We start from the raw sequence: 25,398 nt of genomic DNA, 5'->3' as shown, positions 1-25,398 counted from the left end.
GGTGTACCACTTAACCTAAGGATAGAACACTACAGTTGGCCATTTTGTCATTGACATTTAGGTCTAGGCTGAAATAGCAATAAAAAATCATAACACTGGTGAGCACTGACCCCACAATCTCAACACAAGTGGTCAGTGTATGTTAGCTACCACACCAAACTTAATGTCCCTCTCTTTGTCTTTTCAGGCATTAAAAATATGGAGGTTATATATTAATTATAGGAACAGGAAACATTGTTCTTTAGTGTTGGCAGTCAACAAACATAAACAGATACTGCAAGAAGCGATTGTTAGTAAATGGATCAAGGCATCTATAGAAAAAAAAATCGCACACGAGAATGCCTTTTTACAAGTCTTCTTAATGGTATGGAATTCACTGTCCTAATGATATTTTGGAATGAAACAATAAGTATACATTATAAGGATATCTATTCCAGGACTACAGTATTGTCGTCATTCAGAGTTTTGCATTGTTATGTTGACATATTAAATTTATTTTGTCCCTGAAATCAGAATAACACCCATGAATTTGTAAAAATAATAGGCAAATAAAATAATGTTTAGTATAGTAATAGCACAACATAATTGAAAGAGCTAAATACAAGTTAAAAGGTAGTACTTAAAGATATTGACTAAGTACGGGGAATTAGTTGCTTAGATGGCATATCAGAAAGGGACAAAATGATGGAGATGAAATACGTATAGCTTACTGTCAAGGAACACCGAGGAAAAGAGAATAAGAAGTTCACTTTTCTACATAATTTCAAACCTCAAATAACTTCCATTTTGACCATATGTCACAATACCAATTATTATTGGTATTCTAAAGTTTAAGGCAGGATTTGGATGGACACAAGACTACAAAATGGAACAACAATACATTTCTTTGCCTATTTCAACAAAACACAACTTGACATCCAAAACTACAATAAGTCCCTCTTCACCCCCGCATACTTCCTTCCATCCAAAATTCTTCTAATACTTACTATTACTGACAATACTACTCCACCTTCTACTGGCTCTACTAGTATTTTCACCTCAATAATAAAATATTAGCATTTAAAAGAAAAAGGTTTATCATTGAAATTTTTCCAACAGATGAATGCAAGGCAATTTCAACTTGGAATGAAATATGGAGAAATGTGGAGAAGTAAAGTATGGAAAACTAAGAAAATGCAGCCACCAAAAGAAATACTAACTGAAAATGACAGACTCACTGGCAATTGGTTTCCAAGCAGGCATATGGAGATAGCATCAAAATCATTACTCCAAAGCCAGACATCTGACTTATTCAAAGACAAAACAAATGCTAAAGCAAGGACCAAACCAAGAATACCCGACTTTTTTAATTCTTTAAGCACCCTTTCTTTCAGAAAATAAACAAGCCCAGTGGAAAAGTTATTAATGGTGAATGATGCAATTACCTTAATGAATCATGGTTCAGCAAAGGTATTAAAAAATTGATTGCCTTCTACTCCACTTAGACGGATGTATGTGGGCACAAGGTCATCATCAAGTGTAATGGGGTCATAATTTTAGTACTAAAAGATCCAATTATGAACTGATGAGCAGGCCACTGAAGCACAGACATGAAGGTTGCAAAAGCTATTCCTATTTCAGCTTACCTTTTTTGAGCATTGCTGAGAGAACCCCAATGCAGGATTCACAATGGCATCCACAAATGACTGGAGCACAACAGATCAAGTTCCACTTGATGGTATACAGTGTATTTGAAATACTTTGTAACATATACATACAAGATTGATAAAAGTATTGTAACATACAATTCAAGAGAGATAAAAATTAGACAAAAATATTGTGCATTTTTTTTACTAAAAACTTACAATTTAATGTACAAGAGCTATGAGCATAATTTTTTATCTTGGGAGACGATAAGCTCTGAAAGATCTGATGTCCCTATCAACTTTAGAGTCCTGTCATTAGTTACATGGAGGAGTGCCACAAAAGCTAGAGCAAAACTAAGATTTTGAGCTTCCTTTGAAGGTAGTTCCTTTGGAATTTTCTTAAACACTGAACTAAAATTGAATGTCTCTGAGAGCTCAGCAGGTTCCTCTGGGGTTGATCCTTCCACCTTCTGCAACATTAAAGAGATATTTGACAGATATACACAATAATTTACAGATATATGAGAAAACTGTTTATCATTACAGGAAATAGCAACAAATCTCATGGCTTCAAATTACCTCTTTTTTCTCTTCATGCGTCATTATCTTAAAAATTGTCCTTTGAAGCCTCTTCATATCCATTTTCTTGGCCCTCTTGGCATATGGAATATACACATTGGGAATCTACCAAGAAAAAAATCTTTAATAAGCCATGAACAGTGAAATTCACTTTTATAGTGAACGATTCAAAAGATTTCAGGCTCAACCATTAGAAATCCCATTTGGAGGGTAAAATAAAAACCTTTGTAGATTTCACCACTAATTTAATACGGAACAACCATCATCGCGTAGGTGACAGTTTCAGGTAACTGAACATGCTACTCATGGAGTGAAATCTGTCTTACCACATTAAATTTTTCATGAAATTTACAAGTTTTTACTCAATCCCTTCAATATTGACTAACATTCACAACATCAATTCATTACTTGCTCAGTATTTACTCCTAGTTCTACATGCACCAGTACACTAAGCTTACTGGGATCTTATTCTGCAATGATTTTATCTTCTGTGCTGAACTACATATCAAAATAAGATTATTTCATTGCATATTTGGTATTGACAACAAATCCTGTTTTACATCCTGTTGACACAAATCTGGGACAAATATTTTGAGCATTAAATGGTTCTGGATACCGAACACATCATCTTCAAGAAATATGCTTTTCAATTATTGAAAAAGGAATGGCTAACTTCCAGTGAACAAAAGCAAGGAAGCTGGAATTTTCAAATTTTGATGATTTTAATAATGTTACTACTTATCCTAAGATTTTTTATAACATAAATATTTACTTGGCTACTCCAAAAAAATCCAAAGTTCTCAATTATCATGAAAACCAATTACATATTATTACATTATAGTTATGTGTGTTCAGCTTTGCCATTAGGCATTGATTTTGTACTGAATTAGTCAAGATTCTTTCAAACTGAATAATGTTTAAAAACATTATTGATTGAAATTACCCAACTAATTGCACACAAACAGATTTTCCTGCATGTTAAATTCCTACACCAGGAAAAAATTGAAATTGCATACATTTTTGCACTTATAATATGCACAGAAGAGTGCTGCAAAAGGTAACAAACATTTACACAAAGATTAGGGATTATGAATGCCTAGAACATACATTTCAATTCAAAAGAATACGCGTTCAATGATCACAACGGAATGGATCAGAAATGTATCAAAAAATTTATGAAATTATGAATAATAAACAGATGACACAAATTTTCATGCACATCATGTCGCCATGAACATTAGAATAGATAAATAAACAATCTCATGAATGATGCCCTGAAGTTAAAATTTAGCAGTAATATTAGCTAAAACTTAAATGGGTATAGGTCTTTTATGAATTAAATTAGGGTTTGAAGTGAGTACTCTTGAAAAAGAAAAGTCATGAGAGATGGGATTTTTTAGTGAGGTAGGAATCATTTCTGGTCACAGATTTTGGCTCTGCTGAATGTGCATTAATGACAGGGAAACAAGTCTGCTTTTACTGCATGATTCTCAACTGCTAGTAGTAGTTTTAAGTGAGGCGACGTACAGCTAAGGGCATTGGCACCATTGGGGTGGAGAGAAACCCGGTGTCGGCATTAGCCTACTCTTGCCAAGAGGCGCCAAGGGGTCCGCAGCTTAACGCCATATCAGATGGACATTGCACTCACTCTAAGTGCTCTCCACAAAGCAATTTAAGTAGGGATCAGACCACTGAAAAAAATCTGCTGCCCGCAGGATTTGAACCTGGGCCCTCACGGTGTAAAGCCTGTATGTTAGCCACCACACCATTCCGATTCCCTCTCAACTGCTGTTCATCCAAGAAGCTAAACTTTCAGTTCCACAAGCTTCACAAGTTCAAAGTTATCCAGCACTGTCATGCTAGTATCATATACCCTTTCACTTCGGTAATCATTGTCCATGGCAAAAATGTGAACACAATGGATGATATTTCACTGAGTAGCCAGTTAAGTCCAATAATATAACCACAGTACGAGAATTTAAGGTCTAGTGAGCAAAATAATTTGACATGATTATTTGGAAACATGAGCTATGATTCAGAAGGATGTGATTATACCATGACCTTCAGCATGAGGTCTGTCTGGAAAAGACTCAGTCATGCAATATTTTGAGAAAAATGGCCAACCTAGAACAATGAAACGTTAGTCTCCTTTGATCCTAACTTCTCTTAGGACCTCACGCACTTTCCCGAGTGTCTCTTTCACTTTTCAAAACAATCGGCAGTCAGTTCTTTTTCGGAATGGTCATCAGTTGCATCATCACATTCTCCCTTATCTCATCAACCGATAGTTGGGAAGAGTAGGTTTTTGTTTCAGAGTCATAGCCATAGAACCATGACTCATCTCCAGTAATGACCTTTTTTAGAAAACCTGGGTCATTAATTGTGGCTTGGAGCAAGTCTCCTGCAACTGCAGCACAAAATTCTTGACGTTGATGAGACAAAAGAGAATGCAACGTGGCAGCTGATGACCATTCCAAAACAGGACTTGGCCATTTGTCTTGAAAAGTGGACGAGATGCTGGGATAAGTGTGTGAGGTCCCAAGGGGAGCACTTCAAAGGGGATTAAGGTCTCTTTGTTCTAGGTATGCTATTTTTCTCAAAATATTGCATGTTTGGGTACGTTCTGGACAGACTTTGTATTTTAAATTTACTTATCTATAAATATTTAAATAGATTGAACAAATAGAATTGAAATGAATTACATATTTACTTTGATTAACAACACAACTTGCATGTACTTGTATGTGCTTGCTATATCAGCAGAGCAATCTGTATGTTTGATCATTCTACTTCTTGAAGGACATTTCTTTAGAAACATGGCAACTTCCAATGAATAAAAAATAAAGATAAGGGTTCAAATAACATTGCCACTAACACGAAGAATATATGAGGCAATGTACAAGTTTTTTTCCACTATTCATAAGTAAGTTTAGAGGTAAGACTATTAAAAATGATTTTTTAAAGATAGGAATTATAATTTACCATATTAGGAGCTGCTACTAAATCATATCCTGATTCCGCTTGGCTGAACTCCTTGTTTGGATCCTCCTCAATCGCAGGAAGTCCGCTGACATCTCTGTCGTCATCATCATAATCACTGTTGGCATCATTGTTCTAACAAAATAAATAAAATTCGATGATATATTAGGCATAAAGCATTTGATTGAGGCTGAAACAGCAAGTTTGAAAAAGCAGTACATCCACATGAACAATAATCTACTCCAATGTCAGGGCATACCTGGTCAAACATTAACCACATGTTGGTTTATGTAAATTGCATAAGACCTAATTAATTACTTTTGCACCAGACAGAAAAATACCTGGTATCCAAAATTTTTGTCTTTAATTATATATTTGTATCAGATTTCAATCAAAATCACCTGTTTTCTTTGAGCAACATATGCATGAATAATTCCTTATGTAGGAAACAACCAGAAGTGCCAGCACCTATTAAAATAATATCTCTACCTATTTTATGCATACCACTTGTTAAATTAATTCTAAATACATGTACATAAAACTCAATAAGTCAATGGCTGCGAGTATGCCTTTAACTGAAACTGAGATATCTGTAATGGAAAAAGGTATAGCTTTCACAATTATAAGCATAATGAAGCAATAAATCATTCAGCCATACAGGGTTCTAAATTAGCTCCAATTCAATCCAAATAGCCTAGAAGTTTTCTTCAGAAGCATTTGCCTGACTTCCATCCACAGCCCATCATCATTTTTTACTTAACCCACCCTTCTACTAATGAACAAGCGAGACAGAATGAGCAGAAAATGATAGGCACTGAAGCTGAAGTCTTTAGATAATACATGAATAGTAAATACTGGTTTGGAAATGAAATATATAAATTGGCAATATTCTTGCTTAATAGCATGGCTGACAATCCCAGTTGGAGAGAACACATGGTACACATATAGTGCCTGCCCAAGGACATAATGAAACTAAATTTATATTTTCAGCTATAGAAGTATGATAATATTCCAGCCAAATTATTCAATTGAAATAATTTTTGATAAAAAATTTCAAGCCTCAAAAATTAAGATTAACATGTGATTGGGAAGGAAATTTAACTAAACCAAGTGTTAGAGTCCTGATAAATGGCTGCATGTTATCAGTCCTTTGAATGCAAATAATCAAAGGAGTTAAACTACCATGAGTAAAATAATAGCATGTTATATAAGTAGAAACAGCAATACTTGTAAAGAAAGAAGAAAAATCCATGGGGCTAATACCCAAAGTTTTTATACATATCAGAAGTATTTGACCTAATGAATGCATCAAAACTGGGTTTGAATGAATGCACTAGGCCATCAAAATAATTTTAAAAATACAATTAGATATTTAATATTCCCGAATACTCAACTCTGAGTGGGTTTAAAAAAGGATAAATGTTAATGTTGCAAGAATAAATCTATTTGGAGAAAGGATGTTAAAGTTGAATTTCAAAATAAACAAATGCTGAATGAAAAGAGTCAGTAGCTGAAGGAAAGAACAAACTTTAAGTATTGGATGAATGTTGCAACTGTACAAGAAAGCTCACCAGCAATGCATTACAGGAAAGAGAAGTAAGAATCGGAGTAAAACCAAATTTGGATAAATTTGGTTCTACTCCAATTTCCAAACTTACTCCTTTGGATATCCAAAGGAAGAACCACAGAGGAAGCACATAAATATAAAACATTGGCAGAGAAGTTATGGAGAATATCCACACAAAATCTACGAGGAAATACAACGAGCTTGATTAATATCTCAATATTTTTTATAATCACAATACACAAATATGTACTAGCATCAATTCACTGAATTTTCAAACAAAAGACTGATGTCCTGCAGGTCTCCATACTTTCCAATCTAATTCTAACTTTCTTACAACTGATTGTAGGTCTTTCATCCTAAATCCATCTTTTTGACCCATGTATTTTTCTTTAGGCCTCACTTTTAAGACTTTTTTCCATAATGCTCCAAATAAATTTGTCATCTCAAGGTGCACCCTGTCCACCTGGTTCATCTGTAGAGTGTTCTATATATCCTTTTCTACTCTTACGCTTCTTCATTATTCATACATATAAAGATGACTTTTCTCTAAAATTATACATTGACTAACAGATTCAAATTAAATCAGTAAGAAACTTTTTCAGATTAAGAAAAGCATCCAATAAATCTCCAGTTGACTATAAAATATCAACTGATCATACGATGGAAAACAATTAAGTGGATTTTTCAGATGCTGACGTCAAAAGAGCATAAAAAATCATCTCAACCATGTATTTATCAAATTTAAAAATACCTTACCTCAAGATTTGGGCAGTAATTGTCCCGATCATTCTCATTATCAAAGTCAAATGGATCTACTCCTTCCACTTCAATGGCACTGTTGTCCTTTTGCTGAAAAGCCATTGATGGCTTCAGAAACAACCTGCAAATCAGAACCTAAATAAGTTCCGCTGACAAATATTAGGCAAGCAACTCCAAATTAGGGAATAATGCTATGAAGGCTACTAAATGGTCGACTGAAGAGTCAGCATTTAGCTATACCCCCAGAATTGCAAGATGTAATCAGTTTGGATATCCACAACTCTAAATTTTTACCAATTCATTATGCTGAAACCACATTGATGATCTGTGTAAAAAGCTTGGGTGCAGCTTATGGATGTGACAATATCCACAGAATGGATCGCTTCTTTAACCCTTTTAACATTTCTCTTCAACCATTACTCATTTCCATTGTTCTACATCTAGTGTGCTCAGCAAGCCCCCAAAACAGTGTGTGGTTTGAGGGAGGGATTTATGCCCACCAGACATCAATGCACATCATTAGTGATTACTGGCATTAAGCACTATTTTATTTTTGGACATTAACCATTGCCATCAGTGATCATTTATACTGTTGCAGTCACAAAATGTAGTAGGCACCAGGGACTTCTTAAGTCACTTCATTCAACAGTCTACACCCTTAACGGGAAGTCTGCTATCCACTAATCAAGAGGTTTTCCAGGAATTTCCACTCCTGTACACAAGTTTGTCTAAGCAAATGTTGGTCATGGGTTAATAATTACTGATTACATGTGCCAGAAATGACAAGGAACAGTTGGAAGGTAATGACCTGGCATACACCATAATATCTTGTTGCATCCTGGAATTACACATAAGTTCATATAATATACCAAGCAACTATACAATCCCAACAGAAATTACAGATTCAGGTGTGATGAGGTGGAACCGTTCCATAATAACAGGAACGAAGACTATTAGAATTTTCCACTTGATAGAGATTTATTCCTGGCCAGTTTCAAAACAGGCTGGGAATAATTACGTTTAATGGTCTTCATCAATATAATATCTTCATCATAAAATTTATTGCTATAACAATTAATTAGAAAAGATTTTTTCTTTGGAGAACATCACAATGACTGAAAATATTTATGCTGTTTCACAAAAATGGTACACCTCAATACGTATGCCAACAGTGGTGAGAACAGTACCATTTTCATCAAATTAAAATGGTATCATTCCAAAGCTATGAAGAGAAAGCCTGAAAACCACTTGCGGCAATCAGAAAGTCATCTCTTGACAACAAGATAGTCAAAGACCAAATTAAGCATTTCCTTCCAGTAAAAATATTACAACCATAGGGACCAGAGTACCGATTACCATAAAATAGTTAGAATATTAAATTAAAATATCCTGAGAACCAAATGTTTAGGCATTTAAGTTCATGTAGAATATGATACAAGAATTCTTTTCCAAGAAATTCATTACTGCACGCTTTTTGACACTTAATTTGAGACCCCACTCCTGACACCAAGAATTAATATTGTTAAAAATGAGTTCCACAGCCCAAATTTCAGCTAGTATCTCCATAGGTTAATAATCTGACTTGGCTGGCGACTCTAGAATTAATTTAATTTATAAGAGTGAGAAAAAGGAAGAAAAAGATTATGCTTCCTTGAGAAGTGCTCCCATATAGGAAGGTATGAAAGCAAAGGAAATTCATGCCAACATTCAGAACACTCTGCGGGACTGCTCCTTCATATTCAAATTTTGCCAAGAGGACAAACAAGTTTAAGTTAGGTGGCGACAGCTTAGATGATGATCCCCATAGTGGTCAGCCAAAATGTGCCTTACTACAGAAATTATTATTTCAAAAGTGCATAAAATGGACATGGAAGATCACCGACTGAAAGTGCGAGAATTCGCCGAAGCTGTATGGATATCATCTGCGTGGGCACATCATATAATACCGGTGGATTTAGTTTTGAGAAAATTATCTGTCGGAATAGTGCCACGACTCGACACAGGATCACTAACGCTTTAGAATGGAAATTTCCAAAAAAATGTTTGACCCATTTTAAGAGCAACCAACAAGATTTTCCTGCACTGGTTTGTGACCACAGATGAAACTTGGGTCCACTACTATATACCAGAGACAAAACATCAGTCAAAGCAATGGAAAAATGTTGATTCACTGCCACCAAAGAAAGCAAAGATAGTTAAATCCGCCAGAAAGTTGATGGCTTCAGTTTTCTGGAATGCAAAAGGGATTCTGCTGATAGATTATCTTCCCACTGGACAATACTATGCTAACCTCCTGGCCAAACTAGAGCAAAGGATACACGAAAAAATGCCAGTTTTGATAAGGAAGGGCTGCCTTTCATCAACACAATTTACGTCCATTCACAAGTGTCATTGCCATGGCAAAAATACATGAACTAAGATACGAATTGTTGCCACACCCGCCTTATTCGCTTGATTTGGCCCAATCAGATTTCCATCTTTTCCTCAAGCTCAAAATTTTTCTAGGTGGATGAAGATATCTTTAAACAAAGAATTAACAGCTGAAGTAGACAGCTATTTTGCAGGCCTGAAGGAATCTTATTTCCGAGATGGGATCAGAACATTGGAACATCACTGTACCAAGTGCATTAGTGGTACACGGAGATTACATTGGGAAATTAAAAAGTTTCACGGAAGTCAGTCATTTATTTTTATTCCATTGCGAGAACTGTTCAAATTACCCTCGTACTTGCCTTCTCGATTCTCCTGATTTAAGGAGGCGGTGAACCAATCACCCAATTTGCATTTCACAAAATCTGCTCTTTTGTAACCCATGTTGAGCGTTAGTTAGAAAAACTATAATTATCTAGGAAGTGCATGGCTTCACTCGTACAATAATACTATCAAGAACTTTGCTCTTGAGGTAAGTTAATTATTTCCAATTTAATAAATTCTTACACCAATCCATAGGGATTCCTGTAAGGTAACTTTTTGAGTTTTTAATTCTAAAAATACCAAGAGATAAAATTATTACCTCAGAAGGGAAGAAACATTTAGGTGCAGATCTTCTGGTAGTGTTGTTCTTAGGTCACTCCACTTCTCAACTGTCACATCAGTTAAGCAAACTCTCTTATCAGCAGCTTTGTAGTCCTCTCCCTTGGCCAAAGCTTCATATCTAAGTGTTACAGTTTCTTGAGGTTTCCTTCTACCAGCTCTTTTCTGTGCCTCATCCCCTAAACAAATAAAATTAGTTGAAACAATTTATACTTAAAAGTTCAAAAGATGAAGACATTATTTGGAAAATGAAGATACATATTTCCATTAGTTTTATGCTGCATCTAAAATTGTAAGACTTCCATACCTCATTACCTAATCTTTAAGGACTAAAGAAATCATAAGAAATGCATACTTTTAAAAAATATTGCTAACCAGTTGAATGTCAGAGTGACCACAGAGTCTGTAAAAATGTTGATCTTTCCACATAATTGTAGCAAATTTCTAGCCTATTTTTCCATATTTTCAACGAATATTGATACACATTTCTAAGATACTTTGGCCGAGGTATGAGCCTTCATAAAATGGATTATCGACAACAGGAATATATTTTATTGCAATCCACTATAACTCTGTCTCCATAAATTAACACATTTGCTTTACAGAGCTTGGATTAATCTATCTAGGAGAGTTGGATCTACATTCAGTGCAATCATAGCATATTCGGTAGGAGCTTATTTGTCTGACATCCCAATGCAGACAGTGCAATTAGCTTCTCAGGCACTTAACAAAAAGGAAGTGGGCACAAATAGTTCTTTGCTGTCAGTTGTGATTTGAAAATTACTCACCAATATTTATTTGTTTGAGAGCTTGTTCTGTACTTTGAAAATTGACCAAATACTGATTTTTTTTTAAGTTCAAGATAATAGAAAGTTAGGCATGGATAAAATCATATGGGCAAGAGTTGTTTAATGTTGATTGATATTGACTTAAAGATCAGAACCAGATCATACAACTATGACTGAAAACATTTTATTGTGACTTTGAAGTGATACTGAACATTTATTCATGCATCAGCAAAGAGATATCACCCACTAAAGATTGCCAAAAACTCAAAAATGCTTTATATGTAGTGTAAAAGTTACATACAACACATAATACGCATACTGTGTGAATATTTAGAAGTCTTTTTGCATATTACTCAGTAAATATCAGGGACAATGTAGTTCAGCCAGTAGAGCACTGGCTAGCTCAGTCGAGCCCGGGTCCTATTCCTGGGGATGCCTCTGGGCACCCTCAGCTTCACCCAAGCTTTGTGACTTTTCAGGCACCAGTTCTTCCCGGGATACCACAGGTGGCACAGGGAAAGGAACTGGCCCCCAACTTGATGAGTGAATTTGATACATACCAAGCTTTTAGATTTCATTAATAAGTGAAATATTTTTCAATATACATGTCTGAGGTTAGAAATTCTACATAGGACCCATAGGTAGGTTAATCAGTCGACGGTAATCTTTGAATGGAATGTAAGGCTCCAATTGATTATGGGCCTTGTGATCACAACTGAGTACCAATAATCAATTTTTTTTAGAACTAAGTTGACATCCTTAATTTCTGGTCACAATGAGAGTTGTACCTGCCTTTGACTAGAAGTTGTGTGACAACCATCATTTCACCATGTAACATCTGCCAGCAATGATGGTTCCCAACTCCTGTCTCTTTGTTATACTCTACCTACCAGGCTATACGCTAAATGGAAGTCTCTGTTGCTGTTTGTTAGTCAAAATCACAAAGTATAGGAACATGGCTTGTCTCTTGTGCTTACATAGTGAAGTCTTTAAAATGCATCAGTCATTGATGATGTTGAATGAGTAACCAAATTACAAGTACACCCTTGCCACAAAAGAATAATCTAAAATGTTTACTTCTCCATGAGCAAGTGGCATCTTTTTCTGTAATTTCTAAAACTTCCCGAAACTTTCACTCACTTTTCCAGGTCAGTGGCCACCTTGAATATTTACTAATTTGTACTGGAACTAAAATATGAATAATTAAAAAATGTACGTACTTTTTAAAAGAGGCTTCAACTTCCAATGTTTAGGCCCTGCCCAACCTAAAATGACCCCTTTTTGAAAATACGAGTATTCCTGGGGATCAATTGATAATGCATTCCTGATTTCAGCAAACTGCCAAGATGATTTTCCTCGCTTCTGGTTGCAACCCATCACTTCCACAGTGCCCACTGTATTCTCATCCATGTCATTATCCACATCCATGACTAGAGTAGAATAGGAGACAGATTATTATAGTTAAAAGATGAATTAGGAAACCTCAGTTACTGCAAACATCCTGAATAATTTGGAAGAGAAAAGGAATGGTTAGCTTGTTGTTGTTGCTGAAGATTGGCAGGCCAATTATAAGATAGGAAAGATAAATATTAGGGTTAAGCAGAGGAACATACAAGTAGGATTGGAAAAAGATGTACCATTTTTACTTAAACATTCTGGTTATGACATTTAAGCATTTAGTGGCATCTTGAGATTGGTAGGGAGTGCTATGCGGAAAGAAACTGAGGGCAGAATGTGGCAAGTTAGAAGGGAAAGCAGGTAACCATGTTCAGGATCTTTTAGAACTTGAAGGTGAACATTGAGAGTTTTCATTACCACCAATTCAGTGGTAATAGTAGTAGTTTTTATATGAGGAGACCAAAACCAGAGATCATTCGCTACCGGATTGGTGGGTAATTTGGTATAGTAAGGATGTTGTGGGAACAATGTAATGAAATGGGTATGGATAGAGTGAATAGTGGATGGGCCATGTAGAGAATAAGGGTCTCAAAATGGAGACAGTTGGTGATTCGTTGATTAGATAAATACTGAAGGACAAATATTTTCTGGAAAGGGTACTGTCAGTATCTCATTAAGTGATATAGAAATTGTGGAGACAAATGAGTCAAAGTAGGAAGAATTAAGGTAAGTTTTGGATGGACACTTGACTGAATATGCCCACACTTCTTGGCCTCACCTAATGAGACACAACCTGGCATACCACATTACAATAAATTGCTCTAGCAGAGAGGGAATCAGTGTCATAAGCCCAAATTTAAAATATGCAGCCAATGGAGACCCAAAAAATTAAATTATATTCTCAGTACTTGAGCTACTTGCTCAGCAGTTGATTGTGTTAGTTGGAGTTCTATTATTAATACATACACAACCATACACACAAATTCCATCTCTTAATAAAGCAATGATTATAGTAAAGTATAGGTTTAAATTCTATTTTATGGTAAATATAAAATTATCAGAATAGGTCAAAAAAGCTGACATGATGAGGCATACTAAATTGCTCAAATTGGTTTTGAAGGAATACACTTAGGGAAAAACCTAAAAAACAAACTAGGACATCCCATTCCCAGAGTGTGTTCAGTAAAATAGATAGTGAATCGTAAGAAGTTTGAAATGATCGGTAATGGATTAAGGGAAATGGTTGCAATGGCAAGGCATTACCACTAGATAATGAGGTTATAATATTATAAAAAGGGAATGTGCAATGTTACATTTTATTCAGTTCAAAAAGTGTAATGGAAAAATCCCAATTCGAGGATTCTTAACACTTACAATTGTCCATGCCTAAATCATCATCGTGAGTTAAGTTTTCTTCCACAGGATCTGGTATTGCGTTCATATCAAATGCATGATCTGCATCTCTTCCTAAAACTGCATCTGTACCCAACCGTGCAGCATAATCACTGCACACAATGCTGTCATCACTTTCAGGAGTCCATCCACCAAAAGTGAAGGTGGAGAAGGATGGACATATTTCATTGGAATTAATAGCTGTGAAAAATCAATCATATTGTGACAAAGGGTTTAAGTAGCATGAAAAAATTATATCCAACAATTTCAAGTTACTATTTTAAACATCGCATCTTATTTAAGGCCATGTGAGCACTTACAATTTATCACTGATCTCGGGATACTACAGTTAAACAAGTCAAATTTATTTAAAAATCAGAATTCAAAGAGTAACTACCTCCATTTCATTGAAAATGGTGTAAAATATGCATACAGACACAGAAGTACATGCTGATACGAGGGTAATTTGAAAAGTTCTCAGAATGGAATAGAATTAAATGACGTACTTTGTGAAATTTTTCTATTTCTCAATGTTATCTTCCTGTACACTAATGCACTTGGTCCAGAAATGTTCCAATGTTCTGATCCCATCTTGAAAATTAGATTATTTCAGGCCTGCAAAATAACCATCTACTTTGGCTGCTAGTTCTTTGTTTGAAGAGAATCTCCATTCACCAAGGGAAATTTTAAGCTTGGGGAAGAGAGGGAAATCTGATGGAGCCAAATCAGGTGAATAAGGCTGGTGTGGCAACAACTCGTACCTTAGTTCATGTATTTTTGCCATAGCAATGTCACTTGTGCATGGACATACAATGTCCTGATGAAAGATGATTCTTCCTTGCCAAAACTGGCATTTTTATGTGTATCCTTTGCTGTAGTTTGGCCAGGAGGTTAGCATAGTAATGTCTAGTGGGAAGACAATCTATCAGCAGAATCCCTTTTGCATCCCAGAAAACTGAAGCCATCATCTTTCTGGCGGATTGCATTGTTTTTGCTTTCTTTGGTGGCAGTGAATCAACATTTTTCCATTACTTTGACTGATGTTTTGTCTCTGGTGTATAGTAGTGGACCCAAGTTTCATCCGTGGTCACAAACCAGTGCAGGAAAATCTTGTCGGTTGCTCTTAAAATGGGTCAAACATTTTCTTGGAAATTTCCATTCTGATGCATTTGTGATCCTGCGTCGAGTCGTGGCACTATTCTAACAGATAATTTTCTAGTATCCAATTCCACTGGTAACATATGATGTGCCAACACAAATGATATCCATACAGCTACAGCGAATTCTCGCACTTTCAGTCGGTGATCTTCCATGACCATTTTATGCACTTTTGCAATAATGATTTCTGGAGTAAGGCACATTTTGGCTGACCACTATGGGGATCATCATCTAAGCTGTCCCGGCTAAACTTAAACTCGTTTGTCCTCTTGGCAAAAGTTAAATATGAAAGAGCATAGTCCCACAGAGTGTTCTGAAAGTTGACACGAATTTCATTGTCTTACATAACTTTCTTTATTAAGTATTTATCAATGCTCGAATTTCAATTTTTTCCATCTTCACAAATTACTACACAGGAACAAGAACAAAGATTCATTTGCACCACAGATCTCTTCCCAGAGCACTGGTGCGTTACGTGTTTACTCAAAAAGGATTACCTATTACTGCATGGGAAACTCATTGCACTACTACAGACATTTAGTGGTGATTCCGAGAACCTTTCTAACTACCCTCATAAGACAGAAATGACACCTGCAAACTTCAAGTACATATATGTGGATTTATGCTAGTTTATTTGTTTAAAGAGCAGTACAAAACTTTAAAAATTCTATGGCAAATTCAGGCTAATAAGTATTTGTTAACTTAAATCAATAAAACCTGAGGCTAAAAAAATTGCAAGCAAGTGATAATATTCAAAATTAGTCACCTTCAAAAGCTGGAATAGGAACTGGAACAGTCTCTGGCATTCTATTTTCACTAGGGGCACGGTTACGCCACCACGGAGTTTCTGAGGATAAAACAATCTCCTGGGAATTATCTAAAATGCGCAGATTTGCAAGGAAGTGGCAACCTCCAGACTGGCCTTCATCAAATCTGGTAGTCATTCGCTTAAAGAAAGGATCAATCCGACCCTCTACTTCAACTTCTTTCACGTTTAGCTTCTTTAAATTTGTTTCAACTGTACTACAGCGTTTAGCCTGGAATAAATAATTATTAAATTATACACCTTATACCCCAATGTGTGAATTTCACAAATTCATGTAAATTTGTTCTAATCCCAAAGCATTTCCCATGCATTCTTCTAGAGCAAAACTAATTTGTTTTAAGTTTAACTTGCTCCCACAAGTAGTAAGAGATGATTTTTTTCTTCTTCAGCAAAAATTCACTCAATTAGTAGAAGTTATTAGGGGAGGAAATCAACAGCCGAGGTCATTTATACCATTAGGAATAGGTGGGTAATTTGGTAGAGACAGGGAATGGGGAAAGAGTGGAGAGAAACTCGGTGCTGGCATTAGCATACTCTTGATGAAATGGTGCCAAGGGGTCCACAGTAGAACATTCCATCTGATGGAGGACACATTCCACTTGAAGTAGTCTCCAACACTCAAGTAGGGTTCAAGATACCATTACTATTCTGCCAACACTGGGGTTTAAATAGAGTTAATCAGGGTAGGAAGTCAACAAACCAACTACTACACCACCTCTACATTCACTCAAGAAGTAACTCACCGCTCTTTTCTTTTTTACACGTCCTTCAACATTCTCCTTATCCTCCTCTCCATCACTGGCATTATTATCTCCTTTCTTTTTGGCATGGTCAGTCCTCAACAATCCTCCAGCCATTTTTACAGCATCAGTGTGTATACTGTCAACTCTGTAGGCATAAATTTTTGTACTTGCATCCAATGTACAACTGGCTACCTAAAATGTAAATGATAGTAAAAAGGCAATAATAAAAGAAAAACATGATCATTTCTGATTGACACATTCACATCCACACATAATTACACAAAATCTATGAGACTGAGGAGGGGCCAGCTCTCTATTAGAAAAATTTTGCTTACTTTGATCTGAGAATAAGGGTTAAGTACTGCTAAGTTTTTCGAGGAATGAGAGAGGAATGGCCAGGTAAACTTGGCACCAAATTTTTTTCCAAATCGTAAGAAAACTGAGCCATGGGCATACTTAATTATGTTACTTGGTTTTCCTAGTGACCCTGATGGCTACGAATGTACTGAAAGATGATAATGTATTTGATGGAGCCATTACCATCGAAAAGATAGCAAATAATAAAATGACTAATTTATTTAAACTATAACAATAACTCAAAATTTTCTTTCATGCAAAAATACATGCCTGAAAATTATCCAGTTCCGATTCCTTCTTCTTTAACATCATTGCCATGTAGTCAATTAATTGCAGTTGGAATGCATTTTTGGCATTAATTTTCTGCAGGAAAAAATTAAATTGTTGAAATGGAAATGTACTATTACGATGAAACAAGCTTTAAGCAAAGAGCATACATTTTCATTAGACAACTTCATGCAACTTGTATAATGCTCAGTCCATTGCACTGCGTTTAGATTGGTAAATGAACCGATGGAGCTCCTCGGAGACTGGGACAGCTGGACTTCGACCAATCTGCTTCGGGTCCTCTCGCGCTTTTCTGCTGCATCATTGTTCTGTTAAACGAAAGAAAAGGAACTTGTAATATTATTGCAATATACAATGATCTTATCCACATGTATCCATTTGGGGTGGAGGTACTAATTGTAACGTGCAGTTGCTAATAAGTATTCTCTTGGGATACAATTTATCGTTACATATGACAGTCTTAATTTATTTGTTCAATACCAAAATCTGTTGCAATTAACAAAAAGCAAGTCGTCGCTCTCAGGCGAAAGATAAAATTGAGATTTTACAAAAATAAGGAGAAAAATAACGCATGCTGAAAATAAAGGGAGCAAAACTTTCCGCTACCACTATGGTGAAAAATAAACTTTTGCCAAGAGTCATTCAAAACAACGAAAATATTTACCTCGGCCAAGCTGGAATTCAAATTCTCTGCTACAGCAGAAGGCGGCACCAAAGATGGTCTTTTCGAAGGCGAACGTATAGTGGGTCTAACGGGCATCTTTCTACGACGAGATAACTAGTATGTTTTACTATTAACAGCGTTTTATCGCCGTAGTTAGTACCAGCTTAGTAATATATAATGCGCGGGAATTTATCAACTAAACATTTCCAGGTGTAACCTATTACTGCTATCGGAAGACACATGAATCTAACAAAAGAGCGGAAAAAGCAATAATCAATAATAGTTTCACATGTACAGTGAGACCTTCTTGCTTCCAAACAACACTATTTTAAACTCAAAACACGACAGTCCGTTAACGAAGGCGCCTTAACCAAAAGTCAAAGGACATGCGAAATTGCGCTCTTCGTTCAAATTGTTATTTGTGATTGTTTTATTTAGCGGTCGCGTAAATTTCCCTGCCATAATTTAAACATTGCTTATTAATGAGGGTGAATGTTAATTAATATTTTTGTGAATAGAAATATTCTTATTAAGTCGATTAATAATGTATATGGACATCCAGCGGCGAATTTGAGAGGGGGATACATAAACAGTGAAACTGTGTGACATGAAGATCGTACGTCTTTATGCATTTGGTTGAAATTTTGAGATGGATTCTCTGTTTATTCGTTGGTTGAAGTGGTGTATTAAATGATCTCTTGTTCATAGTTATAATTCGTGATCGAGTTACTGTACGAGAATTCCATACACATAATTATTGAAAATGGATTACAAGGGTAGTCCTGTGAATTCAAACTCCGGTGAGGCTTTAGATAAAAGTGTGGCCAACAAACACTTAACACCATGTAGACAAATGGGCTTAAGACGCAAAATTGGGAGTGTGAAGTCTGATGACACGAGTGCTTCGAAGAAAATTTGTCTGTCATCGCCGTCGTTCGGTACGCCGAAGGGAACATCTCGATTACCTTCAAGGAAGAGATTGATGACACCCTTTGATAATAGTGAATCCGAATGTTTATCTATAAAAAGTAGCGAGTGCAAGCAGACTTTAATGTTAAACCTCAATTCAACACATATTGAACAGGGAAACGAGTACAATTTAAACGACCCAACAATGCAAATCACTGTAGGGACGAATCAGTCTGAATTTTCATATGATACCGCATCAATAAAGAGTGTCAACAATGCCACCAGTGTTCTAGAAGATATAAAAAAGCGGATAGATGCCAAGGAAAAATTAAAGAACAGTCTGCAACAAAGACTGTATAAAATGAAAAAGGTGGGAGTTAAACATGATTATTGTAGTGAGGGGAACTTAACTTGAATCTTTTCCCCTTAAATTAGTAATGTTATTAGCTTTAGTTTTAAGAGTGTATTTTTTATGTACCTGCCCATGATATTTAACCAATCAATTCCCTGATCCATATTGGTACAAGAAATTGTTCATCCTGAGAAGCTTATAATGGGTTGACATGATCCTTGTGGTTAATTGTGTCGTTAATAAAGGTTGAGGTAGTACGTACTTAGAGGGTGGTTTTTCAATTTTCTTAACAGCGCCTAGTGTTGCTAGTTTCCTTAACCGTATCATTTTGTTCTCTCTCAAAGTACATCACCGCCTAGGTTTGATATCATCACTGTAATTTTACATTTATGCGTGTCAAAACTAATACCCAATTTTACACCATTTAGGGCAACGAGCACGTCTCCCGTTTGAGAAGATTGCAAGGAGACTGGAAAGAAGCCTGCCAAGAATCTTTGAAGGACTTACTTGATAAGACGAATATGCAAGGACAGTTCTTAACAATGAAACAGTTAATGGAGAAGCTTGGGATAAGTAACGAGCTTCTAACGTACAACTCCGACGAGGATGAGTTTGGAGATTGTTATCCATAGTTTGCATCAAGTGAAATGTGTTCAAATACTGTTATGTGAAAATTGCAGCGTGATTTTGTATGCAATTGTGTATACTGCGTTCATTATTTCTTATAAGTTCCATTAAAATATACCACTGGCATAATTTTTATTACAAAACTTTATTTAAAAGATAATTTAAACAACGGACTCGTAGAAGGACTACAAATCGAGAAACATTAGAACCGGTGTGGTCTTAGTGGATTTTCGGGATCAAAGAGCTTTGGGTCCTTCATTAGGTATGGCTGCTTGAAATAGTACGGCATGAGACCTGAAAAAGAGATAATTTAAAGAAGTGTGCCCATACAATAAGATTACAAAACATAACCATGAGATAGTTACCACAATTTTGCGATTTTAAAATCTCCCTCTCCACGAGGGCTTGTTTCGTTTTACACAGTCTAGTAATGTGTCGGCCATATATTCTTCCTGTGTAACGTGAGACGAACTGTGATAAGAGTTTCACATTCTTGTAATTGGGCGTGATGTCGTACTTACAAAGAATGCACTTTGTTTTCTCTTTTTCAAACGGATTTTTCATATCGGATACAGGCTAGAGAAAATATTGGATTTAATATATAATACAGTAATGCTCGTAACAATATTGATGGAAACTGGGTGTAAAGTTCTATGTACCATGTCATCCGAGGCCGCCTTTACAGCGCTCGATTCCGATTTGTATCCTTCACTAAGGTCTACAGTTTGGCTGTTAAACCGCATTACAGTATGCTTTACATGGTAAACAACAGGAGTAATCTGTAGCCTTCCTGAAAACATTCTCGCACGTATCAAGATATGTTAAGAAAAAATAAAGGAAAGGAATAAACTACTAGGGTCTCAAGAGCTTACTTGTAAGAATTGGAAGTAGCCTAAGAGACATAGCGGATTAAGAACGTAGCTCTCCTCTGCACTTCAAAAAATTATGAACTACTCCGTACCGTAAAATTTACAGTCTTCAAAAATGTCGAAATATTGCAATGCTAGACTGCATACAAGATCATAATATTCAAGAATAATACATATAAACCCACTCCTTAACGGTTATTCAACTTAAGTGTGTATCACGAAGAGGTTCCGAACGTTATTGTGGTTTACGGTGCGCATTTGTTTCTATCGCTGATTTAGAGGACGTTCCAAATGTTTTTGTGGTTTACGGTGCGCATTTGTTTCTATCGCTGATAGTTCAAAGACGGATTTTAAAAATCTCATCCAGCCTAATGAAATGCTGGTGACGCAACTCTAACTTCATAACAAAATACCAATAACAGAGTGTTAAAAAACTATTCCACTCCTAACCATTAGGCAACCCTTCATCTATTTCTCATTCCCTTCTAACTTTAAAAATACCCACCCGCATTATACCTCTTTCCGCACATTTTCTCGCGAATGGTGTCGTTGACCGAACTCCGCAAATATTCCAACCTATTTTCCAAATGTTCTTTTAATTCCTCTATCCACTCTTGCCCACAGTATCCAATACCTCTTTCCCCCATATTTTCATCATGATTCTGCTTAAATTTTGTACTTCCAACCTACATCAGTCAGACCTGTAATAAACTGAGTAAAGCCGTTTATATGTTAAGAAAGCTAAACTTTCTCATTTCCAATGAATATCGTTTAACCCTTTACCACGCCTTCTTTCAATGTCATTTGAATTATGGTGTTGAGTTTGGGGTCATTCCCAACATGTTAAACAAATTTTGCTACTACAAAAGAGAGCTATTCGCTGTCTTTCTAATATACCACCACATGATTCCTGCAAACCTTTTTTTATTAGGTACGGAATTATGACTGTATTTAGTTTATATATCTTTAAGGCTCTTATTCATGTGACAGTTAATCTAGAAACTTACCAATTAAGATCTAACATCCATAACTACTCCACAAGAGGGAGATAAAATCTAAATACTACTTATTGTAGATTGCCATCAATCTACAACACATTTCATAATATGAACATACAACTGTATAACTATCTGCCAACTCATTTGAAACCTGACAGTATTCAGAGTATCATGAATACGTTACATACCTGGTTACTTGCTCACCCACTTTACTCATTGGATGAATTCTTTTGTGATAATCTTCATCGCATTTAAGAACTTGTTTATATGTTAAATAATACTTATATTGATGACATTTAATATGGTTGTACTATTTTTCAAAATGAATAAAGTATTTTTATTATTAAAGAGATAATAAGTGACCCCTATTTCATCTCCCTCTCCTTTTGACCTACTCACAGGACACGTTTCCTCTTCTACTATTCTGCAAGTATAATGCTGACTTGTACTTCCAAACAACTGTTATAAAAAATCTGCAGTTGGCAAGGCCTATATTAAGGTACTTGCCAGTCACTGCTGCAGGGTGTGAGCTGGCCAATGCTGCAAGCATTTTTTCTAAACCTCACTCCCGCCTCCCATTACCCTCTGATATTGTGTCAAAACGAGCAGAGGTAATGATAGACCCAGAAAATTAATTTAGTTAAGGTGATAGTAAGCAGATGTGTTAAGATCTACTTTCAGTTACCTCTGCAGATTGAGGCAGTGGCTTGGTTTTATCCTTCACTGGCCGTTGGTAATTTTCAGATCTCATTAGGGCATCTGATTGTTCACTCTTCCTTTAGATCCTGGTCATGCACGAGTGTGAGTAAAGGTGGGCTCTTACAAGGACCTAGTAAGTTGTTCCTTATTCAATAACATCTAAATGTTTAGCAGTTACCCAACATGTTCTCATTCTCCATTAACTCGTTTTATGTTTGAACGGGAACAATATTACATGCATACAGGGTAGGTGAGGTTGTAGAAAAATAATTCTTTCACTTTTTGCCGACTACCAGCAAATTCAATTTTAACTATTTAAAAAGTATTATTAGCACCAGCATTCATATAAAGTCACACCCCCACGTCTTTCCAAATGGAAATGCCAATGCTGCTTGTTAAGGAACATGGTAGCGAGCTTCCTATTCCATTCATGTTTATTCATTTGACTGTTTCACACTCCAGGATGAGATTCCCTTGAGATATCAGATTATAGAAACTAAGCCATGGGTTTTTCTGGGCTGTTATTGTCTCCCTAGCCGTGTTTGAGGTGCATTTAAGTTCTCAGGCCCCATGACAAAATCCTCAGTAGATTATACATTCGTGACAGGACATGCTTTCTTTAACAAAATGATGTTATTTCAAGTTTTAAAAATGTTTGGCTCTCAAGCACATTAGATCTGTCTTGTATATATATAGTGCTGCCTATTTAAGGTTCAACCACATCTTAATATCTACTCCCCGTCCTGAGAAAAAAAATGCTATACCATGGAACTTTACTGTATTTAGTAATTATATTATACATTCGATTCCAGAGACTTTTCCTTCCCCGTGTAGATCTAACAACTGTGAAACTTGAATAGTTCACAGCAAATAATACAAATGAGACTCAGCCCATGGAACAGGGGGCTATTTAATTGCATGAAAATTCATTACAAGAAGTATTTGATAGTCTCTTTTAACTGTTTTGGGTCTATTGGCATAGTGAGTGAAGTGGCTAGTCTTTAGTAGTTCTGCATGCCATAAACGGGTCGGCCACAGCAATAAAAAGTTCCTAAAGTGAGTGTCACACACAATGGCTTCATGGAGGTGATTTATATTCCACGAGGAAGAAATTATCAATGGCAATAGTCACAATATTTATACAAATATTAATGGAGTGTGATGCATCAAGGGTGGAATTTTGAAAGAAAAGCAGTGAGGATGCTATTAACCTAAATAAAATTGAGGAAAGAAATGGGATTAAAAACACTAAAGAGAAGTCCGTAGTGCTGCAGAGACTAGAGATTTCTTCATGTTGAAAAAGAAATAAAATCATATTGAGATAAAAAACTTGTCCAGCATGAAAATTAAGTAGTTTACTGAGGACGATATGTACGAACAACAATGCAAATTAATAACTGTCACAAATTTAGATGGTTGCAACAAGAAAATATTTTCTTATTCATATTTTTAATTTATACAACTTCTTTATGTTTATGAATTTTTATCAGTTATGTTACTAATGATAATGCTGAGAAGTTTTTCAGCACTAATAAAATACTTAACAATTAATGCAGCTTAAAGAATATTTTTCCCATACGCAAATGGTATTTCAAACCTGCTTGTAATCGAAGCTTGCCCATAATTAAAACAAAAATATGGCACTGCAATTCTGCATTGGAAGTTTCCAAGGTACATTTATGCTTTCAGCCATGAATCTAGCAGCATTTACATACAAGATTAGAAATATTTCCTCCCTGTTTAGGCAATCAAAATATTTTTTTAACTATGTATAAGAATCAAAATCCATGACTACAACATGAGATAAGAAGGATCTTCTTTAAGAATAGGAGATAAATATAATTATGCAAAACAATAACACCGTTCCACTTAGTGCATTACTACTGATTCAAAGTTCTGATATAACCAATTGTCTGTATTTATGGCTCTTATGTACGTACATTCTCCCAGTCCTGGAGACACTACAGCAGGTGAGAGCAGGGGGCTCCATTATGACCTTATTCACCTCTCCATTACACTTATGAGTTGTCTTTGTATTATCTGACTAATTAACAATACAATAAAAGTTTACGGAAGAAAACAAATGGACCAACTGATACCACAGATAAACTACCTTTCCCACATGTAAACTTAGTTACTTTTGAATGATTTTTTCCCAATTGTTTCTTGCTCAAGCAGAATTAATAAAAACACTTGAAAGCACAAGTCCAGCCCAAGGAAGACATACCTGCCCACATCTACCAACATTTAATGGCAATAATTTAAACACATAAAAGAAATGCAACATTGAAATAAACAATATTTATGCAGTGTAAATATTGATACATATCATATCCTCATAAATATATAATACATTCAGTCATATCACACTACAGCTCTTAACAATTTTCATCTCTTTGACTGTTTTGACTTGGCTTTCATCCCTTTAATTGCTCCTTTCTTGGCTGCTTGAATTATGTTCTTAAAATGTCCCGCACTTTTTGCCTTTTTCCTGAAATGTAAGAATTGTTAAAAATGATACATGAATGTGAAATAGAGATACAAAAGGAAAATGAACACATTTCAAACTACAAGAATGTCACCTACCTTTTGTTCAGCGTCTTATGTGAGAGAGGAATGTAAGCATAAGGATCTGGTTTCCCCATTCTCTTCACATCACCTCTAGCTTTGTTAGATTTATATTCCTGGCCTAAACTCTCTTTCTTTTGAGTTTGCTTCGGTTTAGCCTTCACTGGATTGTTTACAGGCCTATGAATTCCAGAACCTCCAGCTGAAAAGTCAAATTTGA

The 25,398-nt window shown here is 35.7% G+C and overlaps 3 protein-coding genes and 1 long non-coding RNA gene across 5 annotated transcripts in view; all 4 read right to left on the bottom strand.

The window, feature by feature from the left end:
- Nucleotides 1–1,761: 1,761 nt before the first annotated feature.
- On the bottom strand, nt 1,762–17,039 carry barr (non-SMC condensin I complex subunit H). Its single transcript, XM_071585128.1, has 9 exons — nt 16,848–17,039; nt 16,045–16,315; nt 14,103–14,321; nt 12,551–12,760; nt 10,523–10,721; nt 7,507–7,630; nt 5,187–5,318; nt 2,205–2,309; nt 1,762–2,095 (listed from the first exon to the last, which is right to left on the bottom strand). The coding sequence occupies exons 1-9, from the start codon at nt 16,959–16,961 to the stop codon at nt 1,862–1,864; spliced, it is 1,608 nt and encodes a 535-aa protein (XP_071441229.1). The 5' UTR covers nt 16,962–17,039; the 3' UTR covers nt 1,762–1,861.
- A 434-nt stretch (nt 17,040–17,473) lies between these two features.
- On the bottom strand, nt 17,474–18,476 carry LOC139687487 (uncharacterized). The gene is made up of 3 exons (XR_011700640.1): nt 18,157–18,476; nt 17,642–17,800; nt 17,474–17,567 (listed from the first exon to the last, which is right to left on the bottom strand). It is a non-coding gene; the product is annotated as an uncharacterized lncRNA (long non-coding RNA).
- Nucleotides 18,477–20,170: 1,694 nt separating this feature from the next.
- mRpS18C (mitochondrial ribosomal protein S18C) lies at nt 20,171–21,160 on the bottom strand. Of its 2 annotated transcripts, none has more exons than XM_071584669.1 (4): nt 20,917–21,160; nt 20,704–20,834; nt 20,410–20,620; nt 20,171–20,338 (listed from the first exon to the last, which is right to left on the bottom strand). In XM_071584669.1, the coding sequence occupies exons 1-4, from the start codon at nt 20,945–20,947 to the stop codon at nt 20,247–20,249; spliced, it is 465 nt and encodes a 154-aa protein (XP_071440770.1). In that variant the 5' UTR covers nt 20,948–21,160; the 3' UTR covers nt 20,171–20,246. The 2 variants fall into 2 exon arrangements, with proteins under 2 accessions (XP_071440770.1, XP_071440771.1); XM_071584670.1 differs by having other exon boundaries at nt 20,704–20,830.
- Nucleotides 21,161–24,085: 2,925 nt separating this feature from the next.
- LOC139687957 (RRP12-like protein) overlaps nt 24,086–25,398 on the bottom strand; it is a 34,882-nt gene continuing 33,569 nt past the window's right edge. Inside the window, exons 21-22 of the mRNA XM_071585331.1 lie at nt 25,197–25,380; nt 24,086–25,101 (exon numbers count right to left, since the gene is read on the bottom strand). Of these exons, the coding sequence (XP_071441432.1) occupies nt 24,999–25,101; nt 25,197–25,380 (287 nt within the window). The 3' untranslated portion in view covers nt 24,086–24,998. The remainder of the gene's footprint in view (nt 25,102–25,196; nt 25,381–25,398) is intronic.

This window comes from Hetaerina americana, unplaced genomic scaffold, assembly GCF_022747635.1.
Source record: "Hetaerina americana unplaced genomic scaffold, ioHetAmer1.1.p SCAF_2, whole genome shotgun sequence".
In the NCBI taxonomy this organism is placed as follows: Eukaryota; Metazoa; Arthropoda; class Insecta; order Odonata; family Calopterygidae; genus Hetaerina; species Hetaerina americana.
This window is presented reverse-complemented; position numbering and strand designations above follow the sequence as displayed.

Coding starts and splice junctions, on each gene's coding strand:
- barr (XM_071585128.1), bottom strand. CDS start 16,961: ATGGCTGGAGGATTGTTGAGGACTGACCATGCCAAAAAGAAAGGAGAT. Junction 7,631..10,522: donor AATGTTTCTTCCCTTCTGAG/GTAATAATTTTA, acceptor TCTGATTTGCAG/GTTGTTTCTGAAGCCATCAA. Junction 5,319..7,506: donor ATTACTGCCCAAATCTTGAG/GTAAGGTATTTT, acceptor TTATTTTGTTAG/AACAATGATGCCAACAGTGA.
- mRpS18C (XM_071584669.1), bottom strand. CDS start 20,947: ATGTCTCTTAGGCTACTTCCAATTCTTACAA. Junction 20,621..20,703: donor AGGCGGCCTCGGATGACATG/GTACATAGAACT, acceptor TATTTTCTCTAG/CCTGTATCCGATATGAAAAA. Junction 20,339..20,409: donor TTTAAAATCGCAAAATTGTG/GTAACTATCTCA, acceptor TCTCTTTTTCAG/GTCTCATGCCGTACTATTTC.